Source organism: Epinephelus moara, chromosome 4 (genome assembly GCF_006386435.1).
Source record: "Epinephelus moara isolate mb chromosome 4, YSFRI_EMoa_1.0, whole genome shotgun sequence".
NCBI lineage: Eukaryota > Metazoa > Chordata > Actinopteri > Perciformes > Serranidae > Epinephelus > Epinephelus moara.
The window spans coordinates 11,463,619-11,488,471 of NC_065509.1; the positions used below are offsets into that span (position 1 = coordinate 11,463,619).

Here is a 24,853-nt window from a genome sequence, read left to right on the forward strand (position 1 = left end):
CTCATCTTTGTTAAAGTGACACCTGAACATAAGCGTTTAAAGCCTTAGCATATGGAGTGAGACACTTCAGTCTTCTAATGTTGGCCTTTATAGCAATGCTAAAGGTCATAAAAAGCCCTGATGGTTCAATTGCTTTCTCATGTACATTCCAGGTACTCCTACCACTGAGAAAATCCAATACCTCTATAACTAGAAAGGTATATACTATGCTCCTGATACTATTCTGTGATGTAAGTGTACAGTTTTATTGAAAGTAGTATAACACCAAACAAAAGAAACTGAAGTAATTTAATTAGGAAGTGAAAACACTATTTCTGTTCAAAAGAGAAACGCAGAGCAACAGAGTGGCAAATGTTTTATTAGTGAAGCTTAATCCCAACTGACCTGAATGTGTTTCTACCCAGGCTCAATCAAACGCCAGCCTTTATTGTTTGTCCTGCCTATTATTTGAGACGTGGTCATTATTTAATTAGGATTTTGTATTGGTGAATGTACTGTTTTCTCCTGTTTGCCTTTACTGTAAATTTCTCTGGATCACATCATAACCCCGAGGTCTTAAATATAATGCAGCATTTTCTCTATCTCTGTCTCTTTCTATGCTTATTCTTCATTCTGCAATTGTGTCACTGCCTCTGAGGGCTGTTTAAAATTAAATGTAAGGTTTAAATGTGCCTCAGTGAAATGAAATACTTATATGCCATATGCTGCAAGAGCAGCTGATAATCTTGAAATTAAAGAACGGCAGTTACAATGAGGGACCATTGAAATTAGTCATTTCACAAGCAACGTTAATATTTAATCACCTCTCTGTTTCATAGTCTGTATGTTTTTGTGTCTTTATACATCTTAGATAATTATCTTTTTCTCTTTCACCTTGTCTCTTTTGCTGCTCGCTTAAATTGTTCCTTTCTATTCACTCTCAAGTCTATCTATTTTAGAACAATAGATGTCACCTGTGACACAAAAACTGTAAATTCCTACAATCTCTCCCTCTCCACTCCACACTCTGTCTTCTTCACCACCCATCTTCCCTCTCTCGCACGCTCTCTTTTGATAGCTCCTAGGAATGATCTTTATCGGAGGAGACAGAATTGAAACTTCACAGTTAGTCTTTCTTTAATCTCCTCAACCCTCTGCCATCTCTGAGATTACTGAAGTGGTGTGTGTGCATGTGTGTGTGTGTGTGTGTGTGTGTGTGTTTGTGTGAGAAAGAGAGAGAGTAATCTGCTTGCATCATGCGCCTCACATTTATCCAGGTAATTTGTTCATATGTACAGTTTGTCTACTACTACTGCATACTGTGTGTACTGTGTGATTTTGATCCATTTGTAGTGCTCTATCAGGGGAAAAAATCCCATAACACATATTTCCTTGCACACAGTAGGGTTTTCAATCATTTGAGCACATATTTCTCAACAGAAGTCACATTTCGCAAAACAGTAAAGTGCCCAAAACTAAATAGCAATTGCCAATTTTTGGGGTTTTCTGGATAATGCTCCAAAGTTATAAAAACAATTCCAATATGTTATGAGATTTCACAAAATATTCGGGTAGAAATTTTCTTAAACTTCTTCTTCAGTCACTGCACAGTGTTCTTAAGTATTCTGAAACCTTACGTGTCCAGTTTAAGTATAATTATCATATAACACAATAGATACCACAGTATGACTGTTGTTGCTATGACTTTTTTCAGACTTAAAGAGAAAGCATCTTATGTGAAGGATGCTCATGTACTGCAACCAAAAGTAAATGTTAAAACAAATGGGAAAAACATTGACATCTACCTCATTAGCAGGTCATGAGGAATTCAATGACACAAAGGTATAATGGAACAAAACGTTGCCCCGGACTGACATGTATGGTTTCATGGCCCTGGTCATTCAGGTGGATCCAGGACTGTAATTAGGTGCTGACATGGTGTGATTATTGTAATGCTGGCCCATTTGTGGTCTCACATTTACAATGAGTTCTCGACAGGTTATGTTCTTCCAGGTCTCTATAGATCCTGTTACATTGTCTGTTCAAGGTGGGAATGTTGCACCATTCTGTCACTATTCAAGGTACAATCACAGAGTAGGGGCACAGAGTTGTTCCGCCCTGAAGCCAGCCGTGGACTTAGCAATAGAGCAGGAGGTGGGGGCGCGGCACGGCTGCGACTCGCGTCGAGGCTTGTTTCTCTTTTTTGTTTTAGGTTTGTTTTTCTTTACGTTTAATGGGGTCTCGTCTAAAGTGAGCACGGGGAAATGTTTATGCACATGTTTGTTTTCGTGCTATGTGGACTGTGGTTGCAAATGCAACAAATATGCTGGAATATGGATCCACGTGTGGACATGAACTGTGGGGCTGCAAAGACCGGCGTTTCATCTGCTGGCTCTGCGCTCCTATACAGCAGAGAAACACTGTTGGAACTAAGATGCTGTCAGGGGATTGTCACTTCACGGGATCGGGTCTTGTACCTTGCACCGGGGCTCCTGGACAGCATTCCTCCGGCGCTGATAAGAGGACTCCGGCGGTGAAGGAAACGAGGAAAGAGAGGAGGGTTTCGGAGACGCCTGCGCGCGAGGCACACAAGGCCACCACTTCCATCTGTGATCCTCGCAAACCTGCGGTCAATTAACAACAAAATGGATGAGATCCGTGCCTATACAAGGTACTGTTCAGAGTTCCGGGAGGCATCGTTGCTGTGCTTTACTGAGAGCTGGTTACATCCCTCGGTGTCGGACTCTGTCTGTGAAATCGACGGCTTTACTTTGGTGAGAGCAGACAGAGATACCAGCACCTGTAAGAGCAAAGGGGGCGGGATCTGTGTTCTAATAAATGATCAGTGGTGCCGTCAATACATCGTGAATGGCAGGATTTGTGACAAAGACGTTGAAATCTTGTACCTGACATTAAGACCATTCTACTTGCCAAGGGAATTTGGGTGCGTGCTGCTGTTTGTGGTATATGCACCTCCCAGTGGCAATGCGAAGCGAGCAGCAGCTACTGTTGCAGACCGTGTCCACACGATGCAGCAACAACATCCTGAGGCTCCAGCAATTGTTGTCGGAGATATGAACCAGTGTAAATTGGACTTAATGATGCCAGGATTCAAACAATATGTAAAGGGTGGAACGAGGAAGAATAAGCTGTTGGACAAATGCTTTGTAAACGTGGAGGGAGCATATGTGTCAAGGATAAGACCACCAATAGGCACCTCAGATCAGAATGTGGTTCATCTTGTACCTGCTTATAAATCTAAATTGAAACGCTTCAAACCAGAGAAGAACGTAATTAAAGTGTGGTCACCTGATAACATTGAAAAACTGAAAGCATCATATGACTGTACCATGTGGAAAGTGTTCCACCATGATTCCCTGGATGAAACTACAACAGTAACAACAGACTATATAGATTTCTGTGTACAGTCAGTGATACCAACTAGGGAAATAAAAATATACCCAAATAACAAGACATTCATAACAAAAGAGGTTAAACACATTATAAACCTGCGAAAGATGGCTTTCAAAAACAAGGACATTGGAGGACTAAAACAGGTAGAAAAAGATCTAAAAAGTAAACTACGGGAGGCAAAGAGGAAACACAGGCTTAAATTAGAGGAGGCCTACAGAAGCAAAAGTAGCAAACAGTTATGGGATACAATGAAAGCTATGACTGGGCTGTCAACCACCCAAAAAGCTCTGGTGGTAGACAATGATTTAGATTTTGCAAATCAACTGAATGGGTTTTTTGCTAGGTTTGAAAAAGGTAATGATACAGATGGGGTTGCTGAGATAACTAAAACAGTTGTACCTTCTGAGATAGATAGGATTGATGTTTCTGTTGAGCAGGTGAGAAATACCTTTAAACGTTTAAATCAGAGGAAGGCCACAGGACCAGACAATCTTAGTGCATATATTTCGAAAACTTTTGCCGATGAGTTGGCTCCTGTGTGGCAGCCTATTTACAAGTGCTCTGTGAACACGGGTAGTATTCCTCTCATGTGGAGGACATCGCATATAATACCTGTTTCCAAAGTGAAATGTCCAAAGCAACCATGTGATTATCGTCCTGTTGCCTTGACTCCGGTTGCAATGAAAGCCTTGGAAAAAAATTGTAGTTCAGGACCTTAGTGAGTCCATGGCTGACAAACTTGACAGGCAGCAATTTGCATATAAGCATAATCGTAGCACAGAAGATGCAGTGGTGACACTGATGCACCTCGTTCTGAAGCATCTTGATAAGCCTAAAACGACAGCTAGAGCTCTTTTCCTAGATTTCACATCGGCCTTTAATACGATCAAGCCAGAGCTCTTATTGGCTAAGATGGTTGAGAAGGAGGTAAATCCTTATTTAATTCACTGGTACCATGCATTCTTCAAAAATAGAGTACAGAGGGTCAAGGTTAACCAGACATATTCAACTTCTATAGTAACCAATATTGGAGTGCCCCAGGGATGTGTAAGCTCTCCATTTATTTTCAGACTTTACACTGATGATTGTAGAAATAATGGACCAAATACGTTTATTTTGAAGTTCTCTAATGATACTGTATTGTTGTCTCTGCTGGGGACCGAAGACGACCCCAGTATTCATCAGGTTCATACAGATAGTCTTGTGGAGTGGTGTGAGAAGAACTCACTTATTATCAATGCAAAGAAGACAAAAGAAGTCATTTTTGGTCTTCCAGAGAACTCATATCCCACACCTGTCACTATCAATAACACAAATATCGAACAAGTTGTTTCCTACAAATATTTAGGCATCCATGTGGACGCTGCTCTATCATGGAGCGTACACATCGATTATATCTGTAGCAAAATACAGCAACGTATTTATTTCCTTAGGAGACTAAGATCTTTTGGTACTAGTAAGCCTATTCTGTTATTGTTCTTTCAATCTATTGTTCTCAGTGTTATGCAGTATGGAGTCAGTGCATGGTATAGTTGTCTCTCAGTGCAACTTAAAGCTCGACTGGGGAGACAGCTACGTATCTGCTCAAAGATTGTAGGCCAAACACTTGAGCCAGTTTTTAGAGCTGCATATAATAGACGAATGCTGTCCCTGGCAGACAATATTTTGTCCGACCCGACACGTTTTATTTGAAGAATACCAGTTGCTGCCATCCAACAGGAGATATAGAGTCCCTATAGCTAGATCAAATAGACTGAGGAACTCCTTTATTCCTCAATCTGTTAAAATGTTGAATCAGTTGGGTTTGTCAGGGCAGGGGGGCATTTAATAGCCGCTAGGGTAGGGACATGAAGGCACTGCAGCCACTTTGATGAGGTTACATATAGCACGTCACATGTCTGATGGTTGTCTCATGTCATATTTTGTTATGCTTTTGTCTGATGTGACATTTTGTCTGGTTGTCTGTTATATTATGTTGTTTTCTGTCACGAGAAACAAGTGTCTTGGACGCAAGAAAATTTTCAGAAGTGATTCTGACAAATAAAGTATTCATTCATCTCTGTGTAAAACGGGCTTATGTGTTTGACAAGTAAGTTGACACTGTTGACATTTTAAAATATATTCTTTGACAGTGTGATGAGAGTTACTTTGAGTAGGTCGTGTATTACTAATTGCTTGTTGTTCCACTAAAATTCTAAAAATTCTTTGACTTCCAGTACTTATCGTTGGTCATTGGTGTCTTGTTCAGGTTTTCTCTGACAGATGTCATTTGTACCTATACCTCAGTGCACACTAGGGCATTAACGACTTTGATTTTTTTCAGGTCGACTTATCTGTCAATAAAGTCGAGTCGAGTCGACAAGTCATTTGATGACGTCATCACATTGACACGGCCGAGGAAAGTGAAGTAGCCTATCTCCACACGTGATGTGTGTCTGTCAAGGCCCGAACATACTCGGGCGGAATGTAGGCGGAACGGACTCTGCGGAGGTCCACACGGACTCAAAGCAGACGTCCGCAAGCCCTGTGCGCTAAAAGCTCAGATTTTACAACCGCGCGGACTCCGCTCCGCACACCAGTGACTGCTCGGCATGTATTTTTCACATCGCAGGGATTTTTCAGGGACATTTTTACAGGAAACTACAACGCGGAAGTGCGCTCGACTATGTAAGCCCGAATGACTGCGGAAGGATAAAGTATCAGCGTAATCAGAGGCAGCGATTGCATTTTGTACACAAGCACACAGAGAGAGAGAGAGGGAAAAAACACACGACTTGTCGACTCCTCCCGGGGGGTGTTGACTTGTGCCACTGACATCGACACGTCGACAAATCGACTTTTCTGTTAATGCCCTAGTGTACACACACCCTCTCAATAGAAATGACATCCATCCATCCATCCATTCATCCATCCATCCATTTTCAATCACTTATCCAAAGCCAGGTCGCGGGAGCAGCAGGCTGAGCAAAGTACCCCATACGTCCCTCTCCCCAGCAATGCTTTTCAGCTCCTCCTGGGGACCCTGACGCATTCCCAGGCCAGACAAGATACATAACCCTCCAGCATGTTCTGGGTTTGCCCCGGGCCTCTTACCAGTGGGACGTGCCTGGAAATCTCTAACGGGAGACACCCAGGAGGCATCCTGATCAGATGCCCGAACCACCTCAACTGACCCCATTTGACACGAAGGAGCAGCGGCTCTACTCCGAGCTCCCTCCAATGTCCGAACTCCTCAGCTGAGCCCAGCCACCTCTCTGAGGAAACTCATTTCGGTCGCTTGCATCTGTGACCTCATTCTTTTGGACACTACCTATAGCTCATGACCATAGGTGAGGGTTGGGACGTAGGTGGACCAATAAATCGAAAGCCTCACCTTCTGGCTCAGCTTCCTCTTCACCACGACAGACCGGCGCAGCACCCACATCACTGCAAATGCCGCGCCAAACCGCTGATCCATCTTACGCTCCATTCTACACTCACTTGTGGACAAGACCCCAAGATACTTGAACTCCCTCACTTAGGGCGGAATAAAGTTTACTCCCAAAAAAGTGATTTAAATGACAAATTAAAGTCTGTTGAATAAATAAATTGCCTGCATTATGTTGACCCTCAAAATAGACAGCAAACCTCATTTAACATTATACTTTTGTTGATTAAAAAGTGCACATCTATAAGGATTTAGCCAAGTACTTGGATGAAACGAGTATCCAAAACAAATAATGCACGATTTATGAGAATGTGTATTATTGTAGTTAATTGTGTCAGTATCTGTACTCCTGGTGAAGGATAATACTTTTGGTAGCTGTGTTCAGTCTCTTACTCTTGGGATCAAAACGAATCTGAAGCCCATGTCAATTTGAGGCAGGACATAAGAACTTTTTGTTAGGTCCCATCCATGTCAAACCTAAGCCCCACCTACTTTGAGTTCAGACTCCTCCCATTACAAGTACAGATACAGATAGAGATAATGGTGTATTTGCTAATCCCTAGCATCCATGTACCCATCATCACTGTGGTCTACTTGTAATAAGCTGGTGGTAAAAATTATAAGGGATTGGCTCAGGCCCCCAGGAAATGCGGCCCCGCAGGACACTGAAGCCAGTGTGACATGGTGGCAAACCAAACAGATCTTGGTTGAAACAGATTTTTGGTGGATAGTTTTGAATATTTCCTGATTTCAAATTGTGACAAAGTCTGTCCTAAACAAGTTCTTCTACACATGCCAACAGATGAACAAAGCAAAACCAGGCTGGTGTTGTGAGGAAAAGCATTTCTGCTTGCCAGAAAAATGTGCAAACACAATATGTTTTGTACTGTTCCAATGCACAGCCCAACTGCACAACAGCTGCTCTGAGTGCAGTTGTTACAGGTCAGTTGAAACAATAAACATGCTCACATTTGTCTTCAAGTTTCAGCATTCACGGCACATGTAGGTGCAGTAAAAATCGCTAGTAAACACTCATTGTGTGATCAAGAACTTCCAACACCTCAGTTTACAATCCCAGCGACGTCATAGAACAACTTTACTCCACAAACAGAGCTGCTTCAGAGGTGTAGTGAGAACTTCTGCACAGTCAGGGCTGTCTCTATTCCCACCCACAATATAGTACACTGTACATTACAGTCCTTGACAGATCTATATGAACAAATGCTTTTGTGCTTGGTTTAATTGGAACTTAGTCCTTTACATTCTCTAAAGTAAATATCAGGCACAGTTCAGGCGAGGTTGTCATAGAACAAAGGCCAAAGTTTTAGCCTTGACAGTGAATCTATTATGGTTTGAGTCTCAAGGATAGCAGGGACAGGCATTTAACCTTAAGTGTTGACACTCGACTTAATTACACCGTGATATGTGTGTGTGACAACAATTCATCCCTCACTTCAACTTGTGTATAGTACTCGGCCATTAATAAGGAGTTGTTTATGAAATATCTGGTGATCAATCCTTAAGATGTACAATACATTTTTCAATCAGCCATCATGTGAATGGGCCTCCAGCATAATACACACCATGATTAATGATAGTGCTGAAAAGGTATGTGATTTAAATTAGTGCTCGGTTCTTAATTACAATGGCACTATGTCTTCTTCAGTCCAGTCAATACCAGCGCTAAAGCTCTCTCTCCCTCTCTCTCTCTCTCTCACACACACACACACACACACACAAACGATATAAACGTGATGCAAAGCAGCAAAATATAAAATCAAAATATAAAAAATATAAAATCCTGCCTAGTCATATAGCAACTCTCCAGCTTCATCACTTCATATCAGTTAAAACATCAGACTTCAATGTAATGATTCAAATTTTCTATCATTTATTTAACACATCAGTGACTCATCGTTCAGGTAAGGTGGTGTTGCATGACCACCTACACAATAAAATGATGAGTCATGATAATGTTTGGTATTTCATATGATATTCAAAGGAGCTGCATACAACATTTAGAGCACATCTATGACTCAGCGTCTGAGCAGGGATTGTGTCCACATAGTTCTCAAGATGGAGGTGGCTCAGCAGCTTACGTACTGAAAGCACAAACAGTGCTAACAAATGCAATAGTGCTGACAGAGCTAATGGTGTTAACCTTGGCTGGGACTGGAGGGGGGATGTTATGCTTCTGTATGCCATCAGGGGCATGTCTAGTCACCCCTGAAATCAGATTGGCTACCCCAGGTGCCATCCCATTGTGACTGGCTACCTGCCCAGTCAGTTTGAACTGTTTGATGAGTAAACTCATTTTTTGTTCATAGGTGCAATTCAGTCTTAAACCTGAGAGGCAGTAATGTGCCAGAGTAGTGTCTAGCCGGCCAAAAAGCCACAGATGATGAAGAAGATCTGTTCTGACTTGGAGAGGAGCCACAGGGCAGAGCTTACTAGCGGAGCGGTGAGCAGTCAGCTTGACAAGAAGTCTCTGGGGATTGCGGGCTACACTGTTCTCGTTACTTGCTCCTGCATTTGTGCAGTGTCCCTGTGTTGTGCTTGGTAGGGCTATTTATCTTGTAAACTAAACTATAAACAGGTATGTAAGCCACTGCAATGTTAGTAATTCAAGTAGGGTAGTGGAAACAATGATTGTAAATTAAAGCTATACCAATGCGTGTGCCTGCAGCAGCGCTCAAACTTCATGCCACCCCTCCATAAGTCAGTGCCCCACTTGGGCCACTCCAATAGATGCCATTATCAGTGGGTACCACTAAAAATCAATTAGCTAGCCAGTGGGATACACACAAAGGGAATTACATGCACAAACATGTACGCTCAGCCAGAGCAGCTGCCACAACGAACAGAGAAACTCAGATTATGAGACTGCCCCCCTCCAAAATATGACCACATAGGTCGCCTGTTCAAGCAGCAATTATGACCCATATTTAAGTTTAATGTTAGATGGTGACCTCTAGTGGCCGTTGTAATTATGATGGCAGCAAAGTAGGAAGTCAGGAGATGTACTATAAATAGCAACAAAGTCCAGCTAAGGAAGGACGGGAGGTAGATGGGTCAAACCAACACAGGACTTTAACCTAGGAGACCGGTGCTTGTGTCCCATGTGAAACCAAAACTCAATGTTGAGTTATTTTAACAACATAATGTAGTATGTCTTAGTGGGTCACGTGATGTACATGATGTATGTCATGTGAGATATGTCACGTTACAGTAGTAGTTAGTTAGTAGTAGTAGTTATTGTTTTACTATTATTTCATTTTAATGCAATTGACAGATGATTGTTGTGAAAAAAATGGTGTCTTATAATCCCATGTGGAATGGGGCAGAGGCCTGACACTAAAATAAAAATGAATACACAAGTAAAAACAACTTAAAGCCAAACCATGATCTTTTATCTCACCCTTACCACATAGTTTTGGTGCAACTATTTCATCATGTTAACCATGTATTTCAAACTGTGATCGTTAATGGTCATATATGAGCTATTCTGTCACCCACCCGCTGGGGCACTCATTAAGAAAACCCTCCTGTGGGTCATATTATGTTAATGGAGATGTACTCTGTATGACTTCATGTGACAAATAAATGATTGATTGATTGATCAGAGAGTAGGAACAGGAGGACTTGTTGCAGATTACAACACAGACAGAGGGTGCATGACTTCATTCTCTACAAGGATGCCAATACTCCTCTGTATCTTTACATGACAAATAACTGTTTGCTGCTACAGTATACTGATGTTCTGAATGCCGTATAGAACTTTTAATAGCAAGGCTCTATTTAAATTGGCTAACTTTTAATGACACAATATGCAGTCAACGATGCTACAGGCACACAGGTTTTCAGTAATATTGTGTCAGCACTGAGCACACTGGTGCTGGGAAGCCCAACAGTCGGGGTCGAGGAAGAAATCATGTGATTTAACGTGGTTTGTATTGACTTAAGTGGAAGTAATCCACTCTGTGTCTGCCTGGCATAGGTTTTTACTACTTTGGAAGTCATTAAGATTATTGCCTACCACCTGTTAAAGTCCCCCTTTAAAATGTGTTTTGATTGTTGTTTCCTCATTCAGATGTTTGAGCTTGACTGTTAAGAATGATGTATGTTAACATGCAGACAAACAAGATGATTTTGTGACATCATAAGCCGATTCTCATCCAGTATACACATCACTGGCATTCTGTGATGTGGAAACTTCAGGTCACATACACTGAGGATGGACTTTTCAGTGAAGTAGGAGACAATATATATGTATATATATATATATATATATTTATATATGAAATTAACAATATTTGCTCATTCATATCAATTTTTCCAATAGGCAGAAGGACTAGATGTATTTTTTTTTAGATTTAATGAGGTAATTGAACTGTCTTGTGGAAAAAAAAAATAAAAACAATTATTATTCTTTAACATACACCAACTTGGTGCTCCTGGACACATCTTCAGTGATGTAACCTGGGGTCACAGGGTGTTTCGGGTCTTTCAACAATCAGACACCCTCTCTCAGGCGACCCAGCCAGGGTTGATCAAGCCCCGACTTGTGTCCAGGTAGCTCTACCCTACCCACGGCACACTGACCAAACCATGATGGGTTTTTTTTTCAAAACCTAACCACGCACTTTTGTTGCTCCAGGAAATAAACATACTGTAAAAACAAGCTGTTTACTTTTGTTGTAAGGGTATTTTGAAAAAGACTGTATCTAAGGAGCAGAAACTGTACTCCTGTGCAAACAAAGACACAGTGCACGCAACAGGCGCATATTGACATGCCATCCAGAGACATTAACAACAGACGCAGGAGGTCACCTATGTGTCATATTTAGATGTCAAAGTCCACTGACAAAGCTGCGATATTTGACAAATTGGGATGAAAACATGTTAGCTAACATTGAGGGGGCGGGCATAATGACTTTTACTGCAGCAAGCCACCAGGGGGCAAATTCGACGTTTTGGCTTCACTTTTGAAGAGCTGTCACGTCACACATTGTTATCATCCAGTATACGTACCCATCCAAGAATATGATATGACGTAGGCTATGTTGGTCCTGGGTAAGGGCTATATCATCATCAGGCTAGCCTCTATATACACAGCCAGTCATATTACCAGTTTTCTTTGTCATTAAATTATCATATGCTTTCAGAATTTAGCTTATGAACAAATAAACAATTTATCTACCAAGGTAAATGGTAAATAAATTGTAAATGGTGCTGGGTAGAGAGCAATAGCATCCATAACGGATGCATTTCCCTCCTGTGTCTCCACTTTGCTGTTCAGTTAACTAAGGTGCACTTATGTAGGAATCAAAACTCAAGGCGCAGAACTTAGACCTGAGGCTCATGTATCATGCATGTAAGCCCTTAGTTGGTGACTCTGCACCACCTCTGCTACCAAGCTACAGAGACGATAATAGCAGTGTGCATTTCAAGAGGATGTTTGTTGTTTGATCAGAGTTGAACTGACAAACCGTTTTCCACCCGTCTCTCCAGGTGGTTGGGTAACTATTTGACACAGACAGGTACACACATACAGTAAATACATGCACACGTGCACATGTTTACACACTATCACTCCAACATATGCCTGCAGGCACACATGTATCTCTGTTATGTGATGAGTGAAAGAGAGGAAAGAGAGGAGAAGACGAGAGAGCTTACCTTAGAATAAGTAGATTTTGTGTTTGCACATGGCTCAGTGAATGACTCTTTGTCCTTGTATTTGAATGAGAGGGCGATAAATTCATTTATTTCAGCCGTCAGTGACGACAGGATGGTGGGAGGGAAATTAAAAACTACTGCATCAGGTAAACACTGAGTGTGCTTCTGTGTGTGCAAGTCAGCTCTGACTGTGTGTGTGTGTGTGTGTGTATGTCTTTGTGTATGTATTTGTGCTTGCATGCCCCAGAAAAATTAAAACTCCTCCCCTGCCTCCCAAACAGATTAAAAATGAGCAGAAGTAATTAGTATTTTGGGTACCAAAACAATAATTTAACAACATGCACCACACAGAAATACAAACATAAATCTCTATTGCTTAGGAGAATATTACATCGGGCTTAATATTTCAGGGAGAGCCGAAGTAATTAACATAAATTTATCATGCAAAGGTAATAAGTATTTTTTCCAGGCTTTCCTTCATTTGTTCCAATTTAGTCTTAGTTTGAGATGTGATATGTGTTTGATTTGACAATGACTTTTTTTTTTTTTGCCTTGGCCTCTGAAGTAGCTCTGTAATCACATGCATTATTTTTGGATATGTCTCCTTTTAAGATATGGAAATTGTATTTTGATCTGCTGCTGCATTGGTTTAAGTCAGTGGTGACAGGCTAAAATAAGAGCTGAATTTCGTCTGTTTTTTTTCTAAACTCATCCACAAGAGTTTTGTGAGTCTCTGTCACTGATATAATACAGTATCTAAACTTTTCTTCAGCACTACAAACTGTTCTTAAAATAACATATTAGGGAATTAAAGTCCTACAATGTTTCCAATTTTTATGTATTACTAAATGGTTTTAGTGGACATGTTTTGGAGGACATGTTGCTGTCTGGTTTATGTTTAGTAGCATTGTTTTTGGTAGGCATACAAAATGTGACTTGTGTTGAATGTTGTTCGATGGGTTTGCATCCTGCATCCCCCATGTGGCTGGGTTTAAAGATTTACCGCTGAAACCTCTAACTCCCAGACCTTTTTCAAGACATATAAGATGACAAGAAATAATCATTGTGTGTCTGTAGTGCATTATACCATTAATATGTAAATATTTTTCATTTAAAGCTATAGTGCGTAACTTCTACAGGTCCGTAAATGTCCGTTTCACCCAAGCCACTACTAGAGGAGATGACACAATGCTGATTAAGCCGATCGGCTCCTCTAACATCTTGCGGTATTTTTCAATATATATCATTTTTAGTATGCGTGTCGACCAGCGACATTCCCGCGCTGGCGCACAGGAAATGCTTCCTCACAACAAGAAGGGAGGGGGAGGAAGAGCGGAGAGTGTCATAGCAAGAGGTAGAGCGCAGGTAGAAAGAGAAAGCAACATGGCGGAGAAGCGGCCGAGACACGGTTCAGAAGTGGATCCTACCACAAAGAAAAAGCCTGGACGTTCGGCTGAAGGTCTATTAGCAAAGAAGGAAAGTGACCGACGGAGAAGGCAAACAAGGATTTGTATTGGCGTCGCTTTTCCTCGGTGGAGAGCCCTGAAGGAAGAAATTGGGCTGAGGGCAGACACGGATGTTGCCTTGCTGCTGTTGGATAAGTAAGTGACTTGGTTTATAATTATATTATGAGTAGTATGTGTTGCTGTTACATGTACTGGACCTAGTACTTTATTATTTTCTTGGAAATGGTGCTATGAACGTAATGTAATGTTAGCAGCCTGGCGTTCGCCACATTGTGTAGCATTGTGTACACGGTGTGAAGCGAGTGTTACTCTGTGTACACGGTATGTGGCGACTGGCGAGTGTTACTCTGTGTACATGGAAGTGCCGCTGGCTTATTAGTTGTAATAACGCATTACCTGCTGGGAGGCGACAGAAGTTACGCACTATAGCTTTAAAGCGGTTAGACTACTTAAAGGAGCAGTGTGTATGATGTTGTGACAGCTAGCAGTGAGGACTGTCGATTGCAACCAGCTGAAACTTCTCCCATGTCCCAACCTGGTTAGGATTCCTTCAGTGTTCATTGTTGAGGAGGTTTACACCATGAGTAGAATTTTTTCTACAGAGGTCTAGTCCTCAATCAGTGTTTTTCCAAAGCTGTTTGGCTTGTTGCAGAGGGGCTGCCACACAAATGAACCTTTCTAAAACTGATGTTTAGTCTGTCTGTTTAGGGCTACTGTAGAAACATGGCAATGCACCATGGCGGACTCTGTGGACAAGGACCCACTCCCTATGAAGATATAAACATCTCATTCTAAGGTAACAATCATACAGTGTTTTTATTTTCTGTCACAGTGTACACTTCCGACCTGCCATACATGCCACTCTCTCAGTTAACCCAGTATACTTCCACTCACCCCAACCTCTCCCTCACAAGTACCTGCCTGCCTATTACCTGTCCACACACCTCCCGCTCCTGTTGGCCCACCGCACCCACCTCATTAAGCCAACTCCTCTCACCTGTGCTTCATTGCTCCCTGCCACTATAAGTACTCCAGCTTCACACACTCTCATTGCCGGATTAATCTTTGTCATTCCGATGCAAGACTTTCCAGCATGTTCCCGGACTGCTTCCTTGTTGCCAATCTCGCCTGCCTCTGACTCTCCGCAACACCTGCTCCCTGGTAAACCACTCAGCCCTCTGTCCTCGACCAAGAGCTCTGTCTCCATTCAAACTGATAAAAACACTGAATAAAGCAGTGTTTTTCCAAAGCTGTTCAGCTTGTTGCGGTATGGGTCCTAACTACGGTGACCAGTGCAAAAATGCAAATGGCCCTATCTAGAGCCACTGTTTGCTTTGTCCATTCTGGGTTACTGTAAAAACTCATTAGACTTTACTTTACATTATACATAGCCTACTCATTATATTATATTCTATTTCTGCCAATAAACCCCCCTAAATCATACACACTAAAACATAACAGCTTTCCTATTTCAATGCAGTCAATTCTCACGCCGGAATTCCACTGGATGCGTGTCCGTTGCGGAACGGCTGCGCTGGTTATCAGCTGCGTGCTCCACCGTCCGTCAGCACCCACCGGCTGCATTTGCTGTGCGGAGTGGTGCAGCTCTGCCAGACAGCAGGAGTCACGAGGACCCACGAGATCACGCGAATTCAAGCATAATCGCGCGAAATAACAAGTTGCAGTTTCTATAAACAGAACCACAAAACCAGAGTAGTAGGAAGACATCTCGGTGCACCTTCATGATTAACATCTCCTCGTCCATGGTGTCAACAGGGTGAAATGACGTCTGAAAACCTCTGACCTGTTGACTTCACGCCTGCCTCCGCCCATTATGACGTTTTCAAAGTGTAGTGCAGGAAAATATGATCCACTGTGAACACTGTGTATTTTATTTTGAAAATTAACCGGATGTTTTATTTTGTTTCTGTGCACGACTTCCTGCCCCACACAATCTGCTCTGTGCTGAATTGCTGCGTTGTGCTCCGGCGTCCGGCAAAAATAGAAGTCCTGCGTATCTGTTGCGGAGGGCTCCGGAGTGCCGGAGCTGTGACGTAGCCGGAATGCAGCACAGCCGCAGCCGGTGGAAACACACACATTGACTAGAATTGAATCCTATCGGCTCTGCTGCCATTCCGGAGTGCAGACGCAACCAACACGCATCTGGTGGAATTTGGGGGTCAGTGTATGTGCACTGTAGGTTTCAAGTTTCCACATCACACTTGGGCAGGCTGCATACTGAACAATTAATGCTTTCCCAACTAACTGACCGATACAATGACCCTCCCGCCTTAGTTACTACAGTATGTGATGGAAGTTTTTTGTAGGCGTTTTGCTAACATTAGCAAACTTAATTTTTTAATATACAATGTAATATGTCTGTAATGGTTGTGACACCAAAGTAATGTTACCTTTGAACAGACATAGGTGTCCTTAATGATGGTGTTGATTTTCAGCTGATGGTGAGGTCTACCGCACAGCGTAATCTAAATTTGTTTCCGGTTTGGGGAATGGAATAAACAGACACCTTCCACATGGTCAGTGTATTGAGTGACACCTTTACATGTCCCCTCAGCCACATCTTTTAACCATCTTCAGAACTTGGTTTTCCTTTAAACAAAGACAAGTCCCATAGGATATCCAAGTATAACAGGAAAAGGGAAAGCTGACCAAAGTTCTGTCGGGTACCAGAATTGCTCATCTGTTTTTAGAGGTCGATTGTGATGTCACAAAGTCTTTTACGCACACTTCTTATGATACATCCCATCTATCTTTCCCTCATTTGCATCTTAGTTCCTCCAACTGAAGATGTGTGGACATCTTGGAGGCTGTGTGGACAGCTGCAAGGGCGGCAGAATCACGGAAACATATTTTTAGAGAGATGAGACATCCTTTCCTCTGGACTGTCATCTGAAGCCACCTCCGTTTCTGATGACGATAGCAAGCTGCATCAACCGTCAGTCTGCAGGTGTTAACAACGCAGTATGCCCGCCTTCAAAATAAATAATTCGACAAACATCTGCATATTAATATTATTAGTTTTAATATTCTTACTGTGTACCGGTCAGTCAAACTGCAGTGTGCAAACTGATTTAACCATTCAGAAGCTTAGTGTACATGACCCATGCTACTGACAGAATGTGTTTTATTTAAATTCTTATGTATCTGCATTTGTGGATATCTGGTTTATAATTTCCTTCTTTAATAACCATGTCATGATTAGAGTGTCTTGTAATTTAATATATATATATCAATTAGTCCACAAGTTTGGTAAAGATGAAATATGAATGCATTACATGAACTGGTTTCTCTCTGACACACTGGGATTTTCAGCCTCACATGCAACTGAATGGAAATGATAATTATGCTTACTGCTGAAATACATTTGGCTCTGTTCCTCTGCCTGACTAAAATATTTTTCATGATAAAAAATAAATTGGTAAACAACAGATCATGGGGAGAAAAATCTTTCTAATGAGTTATTTGTTAATGGCTCCTTTGTTAATCAGACCTCCAGTTAACAGATCCATTATTCTTAACCAGATGGTAAATAAGAAAACAAATAAATCCAAAACTTAGGAGAAATAGTCTTGAGTCGAATTTGTTGTTTGTCTGTCCACCTGACTGTGAAACTGCAGGGATGTTGTGATGTGGTTTCAGAGCAGCCTGATCAGCTGCAGCATCCAAGGGGTGTGTCGGTCTGGTAGAAGACTTAAATAAGAGCACTGGAGTGGCCCAAGGATGAATAAAGAGCACTGGAGACAGGCCCCGTTCATTCCTATAACCATTGCTCAGTAGCACATAAAGCCAATAATTTTTGTGGTGTGAAATTACAACACATTCTCATTCCAACCTCGTCACATATCAACGTTTGGTCATGGACTGTTCACATCCACATATGACTTCAAAATACACTTCTGTTTTCACACGTGGTTGGGTTTAGGAAAAGAGAACAGGGTTTGGCTTTCTAATCTCATTGGAAGCAAACACCACTTTCCCATGTGAAAGTCGATGTTTGTTTAATCCCTCCACTGCCCGACTCGGACTTTTGCCACCTTATTTTCATTCTTGTCCCGAGGTGTTTCCCCCTCACTGGTTTTGGTCTCCACGAACTTGATTTGGGATAAAGTGATTTAATTGTGCGGCTCCTCTAGACTTTCAAAATGTTATCAGACCAAATGGGTCAAATCCAGATAGTAAAACAAGCCATTTTGAGGGGGATGTGATGCTCAAAAAAATGTATCCACTGATTATCAGACATTGTTCTGACAAAGTGAGTCCTTGGAAAAAAGTATTTTTGGGCCATGTGACAAACCCGGATGGTGCAATTCCCCTTTGGCCACTATGTTAAATTGGCTTCAAAGCCCAGCGCTGTTCCTGGGGGTTTGGAATGGTCCTTTTAATAGTGGACTAGAATGATGTCCAGGTCAAGCATGGATCAAGAGGGGAGGAACAATCAAATAAGGCAGGGATTCCCAAAGTGGGGGTGCGCGAGCTGCCACCAGGGGGTGCGCGAGATGAAAAATGTAATGGTGGTCTGGTGTAATTAATATTAGGCCTACACAATTACAGTGTTGTTTTTTAAGTGGGATTTTTCCATACAATAAAAAACATGAACAATAAACATTTCCTTTGTAATCCCTTTTATTTTAAATCAAAAACTATAATTTATTAGTTTTTGATAGAAACGTAGAAGAAGACAGCCGCTGTCTTCTTCTACGCACTGTAGGCTATATGCACGCCAACTCGTTTCATTCATTCTTTCAAATATGCTTAACTGGCTGAAATCAGGGAAACTGTCAAGTGGGACGTCTCATGACAAAGTTGTCAGTCATGAAGGAGGAGAGGGACCAAGAGGGAGTGAGGATTTGGTGGCAACAGAGACGGAGAGAATAGGAACGGATCCGAGAGAAGAAAATGAGCGGGAGTCAGGAAAAGATGCGCCGGAGGAAACCGAAGAGGAGGGAAGGAGATGGCAAAAAAGAGGTGATGAGGGTGAACACCAGACGGGGAAAAAAAGAAGGAAATATGATGAAAATTATCTGGGTCTGGGCTTCACTTGGATCGGCGATACAGATTGCCCAAAGCCTCAGTGCGTGGTGTGCAGTGAGGTTCTAGCAAACAGCTGTCTGAAGCCTTCTTATCTCCGTCGTCACCTGCACACGAAACATGGCAATATAAGTCAAAAGCCCCTTACATTTTTTAAAACAAAGTTGGAGGAGTTGCAGAAAAGCCAAAAAAAAATGCAGTTTCATTCATGCGTTGGGTCTACGAAAGACGCATTACGGGCTTCATATCTGCTCAGTTACAGAGTAGCGAGAAAGGGGCTGCCGCACACAATTGCCAAAAACGTGTGTTTGCCAGTGGCCAAAGAGATGGTGGAGTGTATGATTGGAGAGAAAGAGGCAAAAAAGTTGGACATGATTCCTGTGTCCAATAACACTGTGTCGCGCCGCATTGATGCCATGTCTGAAGACATCCTGGCTACACTAGTCAGCCGTGTGAAGAAAAGTGAGTTTTACTCTCTGCAAGTAGACGAGTCTACAGATGTTGCAAATCTGGCCAATCTTCTTGTGTATGTCCGTTACCTTTTTGAAGGAACGGTACAAGAAGATTTTTTGTTCTGTCGGCCCCTTGCTACCCGAACAACAGGAGAGGAAATCTTCAATTTAATTGACGTTTTTATGAGGACCAATGGGATCGACTGGGAGCGCTGTGTGGGAATTTGCACAGACGGGGCAAAATCAATGACGGGGAAACACACGGGGCTTATAGCTCATATTAGGAGAGTCTGTCCATCCATCAGCTGGTTACACTGCAGTGTTCACAGAGAGGCCCTCGCAGCCAAAAACATGCCAGCTGATCTACTTGCAGTGCTGAACGACGCAGTCAAACTGGTGAACTTCATCAAAGCTCGCCCGCTAAATTCAAGACTATTCACACTGTTATGTAATGAGGTGGGCAGCGAACAAAAATCACTGCTGCTGCACACAGAGGTGCGTTGGCTGTCCCGCGGCAAAGTGCTGACAAGGCTCTTTGAACTCCAGCACGAGCTGCAGCAGTTTTTTGAGGAGAATCCGTTTCATTTGGCCTCCAGTCTGCATGACGAAGATTTTCTGAAGAGGCTCGCCTATCTAGCGGACATCTTCTCAGCTCTGAATGAACTCAATCTAAGTCTGCAGGGAGTCAGTGTAACTGTGTTCAACACACAAGACAGGATTGAGGCCATGATAAAGAAGCTACGGTTCTGGGCGAGTTGTGTGAGTGGGAACACACACCTGTGTTTCCCTACGCTTCACGAGTTCTTGGGGGAAAATGACGTGGACCTGGGTGAGCATGTGAAAAGTCTCATAATTGAACACCTCAACCAACTCGCCGAGCAGCTACGGAAACACTTCCCACCTATGGACACATCTCACGCTTGGATTCGCAATCCATTTGAAGTTTCCCTGCCCGTCCCACAGCTGTCATTTCACGAGCAGGAGCAGCTGATCGAGCTGTCATCTGATGGAGCACTGCAGTTGCAGTTCAAACTAAAGCCACTTGTGGATTTTTGGACCGAGTCACTGACATCATACACAGTCCTGGCAAAGCAAGCCTCGAGAGTTTTGATGCCCTTCGCCACAACTTATCTCTGCGAGGCTGGTTTCTCTGCTATGGCAGCAGTTAAAACTAAACATCGGCAAAGACTGGATGCTGTTGAGAAGGATTTGAGGCTTAAACTGTCTTCCATTGCGCCAAACTTCGGAGAGCTTTGTGCCAAGATGCAAGCCCACCCGTCGCATTAATATGGGTAAGTATTTGTCCAAATGGTATTGATATTATTGCTACAAATATAGGCCTACTGGGAATACTCACACATCCTCCTCCCCGTCTCCCACCCCCCCTCCCTCTCTCTCTCTCGCTGCAGGCTGAGCGACTTTTGCGCTGCACTTGAAAAGTTCCAGATGGATCCTCTTTTAATTTATTTTATGTTTCTGAGCCTATGCTCTTTGTTACTTATGTTGTGGATCGTGTGTAATTTTATTGTCGCACTTGAAAAGTTTCAGATTGATCCTCGTTTTTATTTATTTTATCTGTTTCTGAGCCTATGCTCTTTAATGTTCGTTTGTAACTTCATTGCAATTCAATTCAATGTACTGTCGTTCTAATTTCCATAACCGTTGTGTTATGATGATGTTGATGTTAGCTCCACGGTCATTTAATATTGCTGCAATTTTTCTTTTACGCGGCTGAAAATATAACATTTATGTCAAAATCGTGCTTTCTGTTACTGAGCCTGTGTCTGTCACTCATCCTCTTAAAAGTGGAAGCTTGTGCGTAACTTTGTTGCATTATATTGAAACTTTGTTGATGTTGTTATTGTCATGCGTGTGGTTATTTGCGCATGATTAAACATGAGTCTTTATATGGCGATAAAACAAAGCTTTGTTGCGTTTTTTTTTCCTTCTTCTTTTTGAAGGGGGGATTGGGGGTGCGTCAACCCGGTTGGGACGTAGAAGGGGGTGCGCTGCAAAAAAAGTTTGGGAACCGCTGAAATAAGGGAAAGGAGTTGCAAAGTCAAGAGGCCACTTGTTACACGGGACCGTACCTATGTTCCCCGGGTCCTATGTTCCCCCATAATATAGGAACCGGGAACATAGGACCCTTTTTCTGAAAAAGGTTGCAGAACATCAGGGGGAACATAGGACCCTTTTTCTGAAAAAGGTTGCAGAACATCAGGGGGAACATAGGACCCTTTTTCCGGAAATGGGTCCTATGTTCCCCACTTCTCCAAAAAAGTGTCCTATGTTCCCTGGGTCCGATGTTCCCCCCGAAAAACTAAAGAAAAACACACTTACCTCATGTCATTGCGTGATTCAATGCCCAAAGGCGCAGACAACACTCCCAGCCAGAGTCACATATATTTAGAAAGGGCTCATTTTCTCAACTATAATTGCCGAATTCCGCGACAAATAGCCTAAGCGGGGCTTCCATGATTTATTTCAGCATTTTCCCGCATGGTTTAATGTTGCATATAAGACATAGCTTATGTGACGCGAATATCCAAATACTATAATGTAGGTTATTCTAGGCTGTAATTGGCTATCAGTTTTATGTGAATGAATGGAGAAGCTTGATGCCTTCGTAATTCGGAATGAAATCATGGAAGCCCCGCATAGGCTATTTGTCGCGGAACACAGGGATGACCCCGTTACAAAGTATTTTCCCCATTCTGTATGCTATCCTAATATTTTCTTTAAATGATATATTTAATATTTCTTAACACAGGAACACAGAACTCTCACGGATTACTTAACTATCCTGTAAGTCTATGTTACGGGTACAAGTGTTAATAATCTGATACCTTGTTTCAGAGTAATCATGTTTTGTCCGCCGCTTTTGGAATGGTGTAGCGTACCCATGAGTCTCAGCTGCCGTTGGCATGGAGAGGGAGCTAGTCAGGGGTGTGTTGTTACATCTGAGAAAAATAACACTGTGTCATAGTTGTGAAATTTAGCCACTACCAAACTAGAATTTAAATGTGAATTTAAGTTGCAGTTTGCGTTGTCAGTTTTCTTACCATTATCTTTAGCTTCCAGCTTACTTGCCATAATGCATCTTGGGAGTCGTAGTTAACATGTACCTTCAAGTACACAAGCTTGTACCATGACTTTGTATCATGTTGAACAACATATACTGTCTTGTCTCTCTTTAGGTCACCATTTATTTTTTTTAATATCGACCTTTTAACCTAACCCTAACCAAGTGAGCTGCCTAAACGTAGCCATAGAATGTAACTTAAACTTGTTTTTGGAAGTCATGGGCAGATATTGCATAGAATACAAATGTGTTCATTTAAAAAGCGTCCTTGATATGTTGATAAAAAAATATCCATGCAGCATTACATCTTTCTCAAAACACAGATTATATAATATCTCTACCTCTGCTACATGTAAACATATTATTCAATTCGTTGCGCCCTATATTATCCAGTCACACCTTACAGCTTATATTTTGCTGCACTATGAGGCTTTGACACCCCGTCCTGCGCTTATTATTGTAAAACTTTGTTTGACACTCGTTCACAAAGCTCTGACCCTCTACATGTGATCAAGAGGCCTCTTAGCTAATGCATTTAAACACTGCCACTTGACTACCTCTGCTTTTCAGTCCAAATGACTGTGCCATTGTCCAGCTGTCATCCTCTAGTATTCTTTACATGAGCAAAACATCTCCTCCAACTCATTGTTATAGGCTGGTGTAAAGGGGTTTTTTTTATGTTGGTGTTTGTGTCTGTATTGATGATGCTTTCACTGTTTGCTGTTTTTCCTCTTTAGAGAGAGAAAATGTAACTATGAAGAAAAGATTATTCTTCTGCTTCCCCCTTTTTTAGTTAGGCCTAGATGTTAACAGATGTACAGCGCTGGAGCAAACTATTAAGTGTGTACAATCAATTTATCCACCCAAAGCAGATTAAACTGGCAGCATATGGATGTGCCTATTTGACTGCCTCTGCATTTTAATTGGAGGGAGAACTGAAGCAGAACACACAATAACTCACCTGTCATCTCATTTAAGTGTGCAAATATTGCCTTCACACATACAGTATACGATAATGTCCAAAAATATTCCTATTCTTTATCGGCACAGTTTTATTCATGCATTGTTTTTTTTTTAATAAATGTTATATAAATACATAAATGATGTGGCAAAGTGTGTTCACATAAATCAAAAGGAATATTTGTGTTAGATTTGTCATGCAATTTTTTGCAAGGTCACAGACAGGAACAGTTTTTATTACATTTCCAGCTTAACTTTTCAAAATCCTATATTAATGTTCATGCTGATGTGCCAGTGGGAGTCAGATTAGATTAGATTATTAGTTAGATGACTTTCCTTGTGCTCTCTGTTCCACCTCTCATACTGTGTATACCTACAGGCTGCCCGACCCGTAATAGACTGGGTTGTAGCTGTAGCCTGAGAGGAAGCCTGCAGACACTACTCATGGCTACAAAACAAACAGACAAACAAAAACCTCATACATTTTTCAGGGGATTTTTTTTTAGAGTACAGTGACAAATTATTGTTGTCTTAATATTAAAGGACAGTAAACCCCAATGATCTTCTTAAAGACAATATTTTGCAAAAATAAAGGATGAGGTCTATATCGACAAAAACTAAATGTGATGAAGAAAAATTCATGTTTTAAAAAATACAGCAATTTACATTATGTTTTATTAGACTACCATGAAATTCGAACATGACAAATTCTATCATACTGTGTTATTTTTTAGAATGATATAAATATATAAAATGTCAGAAAGCCATTCGCTTACTTTTTCCTTTTGTTTTTGAAGAAAAAATAATAATAAAACACTCACAGTAGCTCATGTGTATTTACTACTAAAAACAAAACACGAGGTTGACTTTCAAAGCGTTGGGTTAAGGCAGTCATTGTCAATTTAGGCCTATTCCACATGGACATGAGTATTTCTGAAAATGGGTCTTTTCCCCTTTTTTGTTCTCAAAAAAAAAAAAAAAAAAGGAAATACAAAAAAAAATCCTGTCCACACAATGCTGGCAGGTAGTGTGGCCGAGTGGTCTAAGGTGCTGGATTTAGGCTCCAGTCTCTCGCGAGGCGTGTGTTCAAATCCCACCACTGCTATTTGGTATAAATTCTTGCACCCATTTGGCAATGTATGAGACAAGTGGATGCTGTGGTGGCTCCATACTGACAATACCAATTCCATCCATATTCACATTGCTATGGTTTACAACATGACAATTGCAGAATCAGGCCTAGTCCACACTTGTATTTTTGAAGACGAGTCTTTTCCCCTCTTTCCAAAACACAATTTAATTGCTGCCAAGTGTGCAAAACAAACATGAGGTGATATAACCCAAC

At 41.7% G+C, this 24,853-nt stretch overlaps 1 protein-coding gene and 1 non-coding gene across 2 annotated transcripts; both read left to right on the forward strand.

Moving 5' to 3' along the window:
• Positions 1 to 19,385: 19,385 nt before the first annotated feature.
• LOC126388998 (zinc finger BED domain-containing protein 5-like) lies at positions 19,386 to 20,753 on the forward strand. The gene has a single exon (XM_050042415.1). The coding sequence runs from the start codon at positions 19,386 to 19,388 to the stop codon at positions 20,751 to 20,753; it is 1,368 nt and encodes a 455-aa protein (XP_049898372.1).
• Positions 20,754 to 24,531: 3,778 nt separating this feature from the next.
• Positions 24,532 to 24,613, forward strand: trnal-uag (transfer RNA leucine (anticodon UAG)). The gene has a single exon. It is a non-coding gene; the product is annotated as a tRNA-Leu (tRNA).
• The last annotated feature ends 240 nt before the right edge of the window (positions 24,614 to 24,853 follow it).

Coding starts and splice junctions, on each gene's coding strand:
- LOC126388998 (XM_050042415.1), top strand. CDS start 19,386: ATGATTCCTGTGTCCAATAACACTGTGTCGCGCCGCATTGATGCCATG.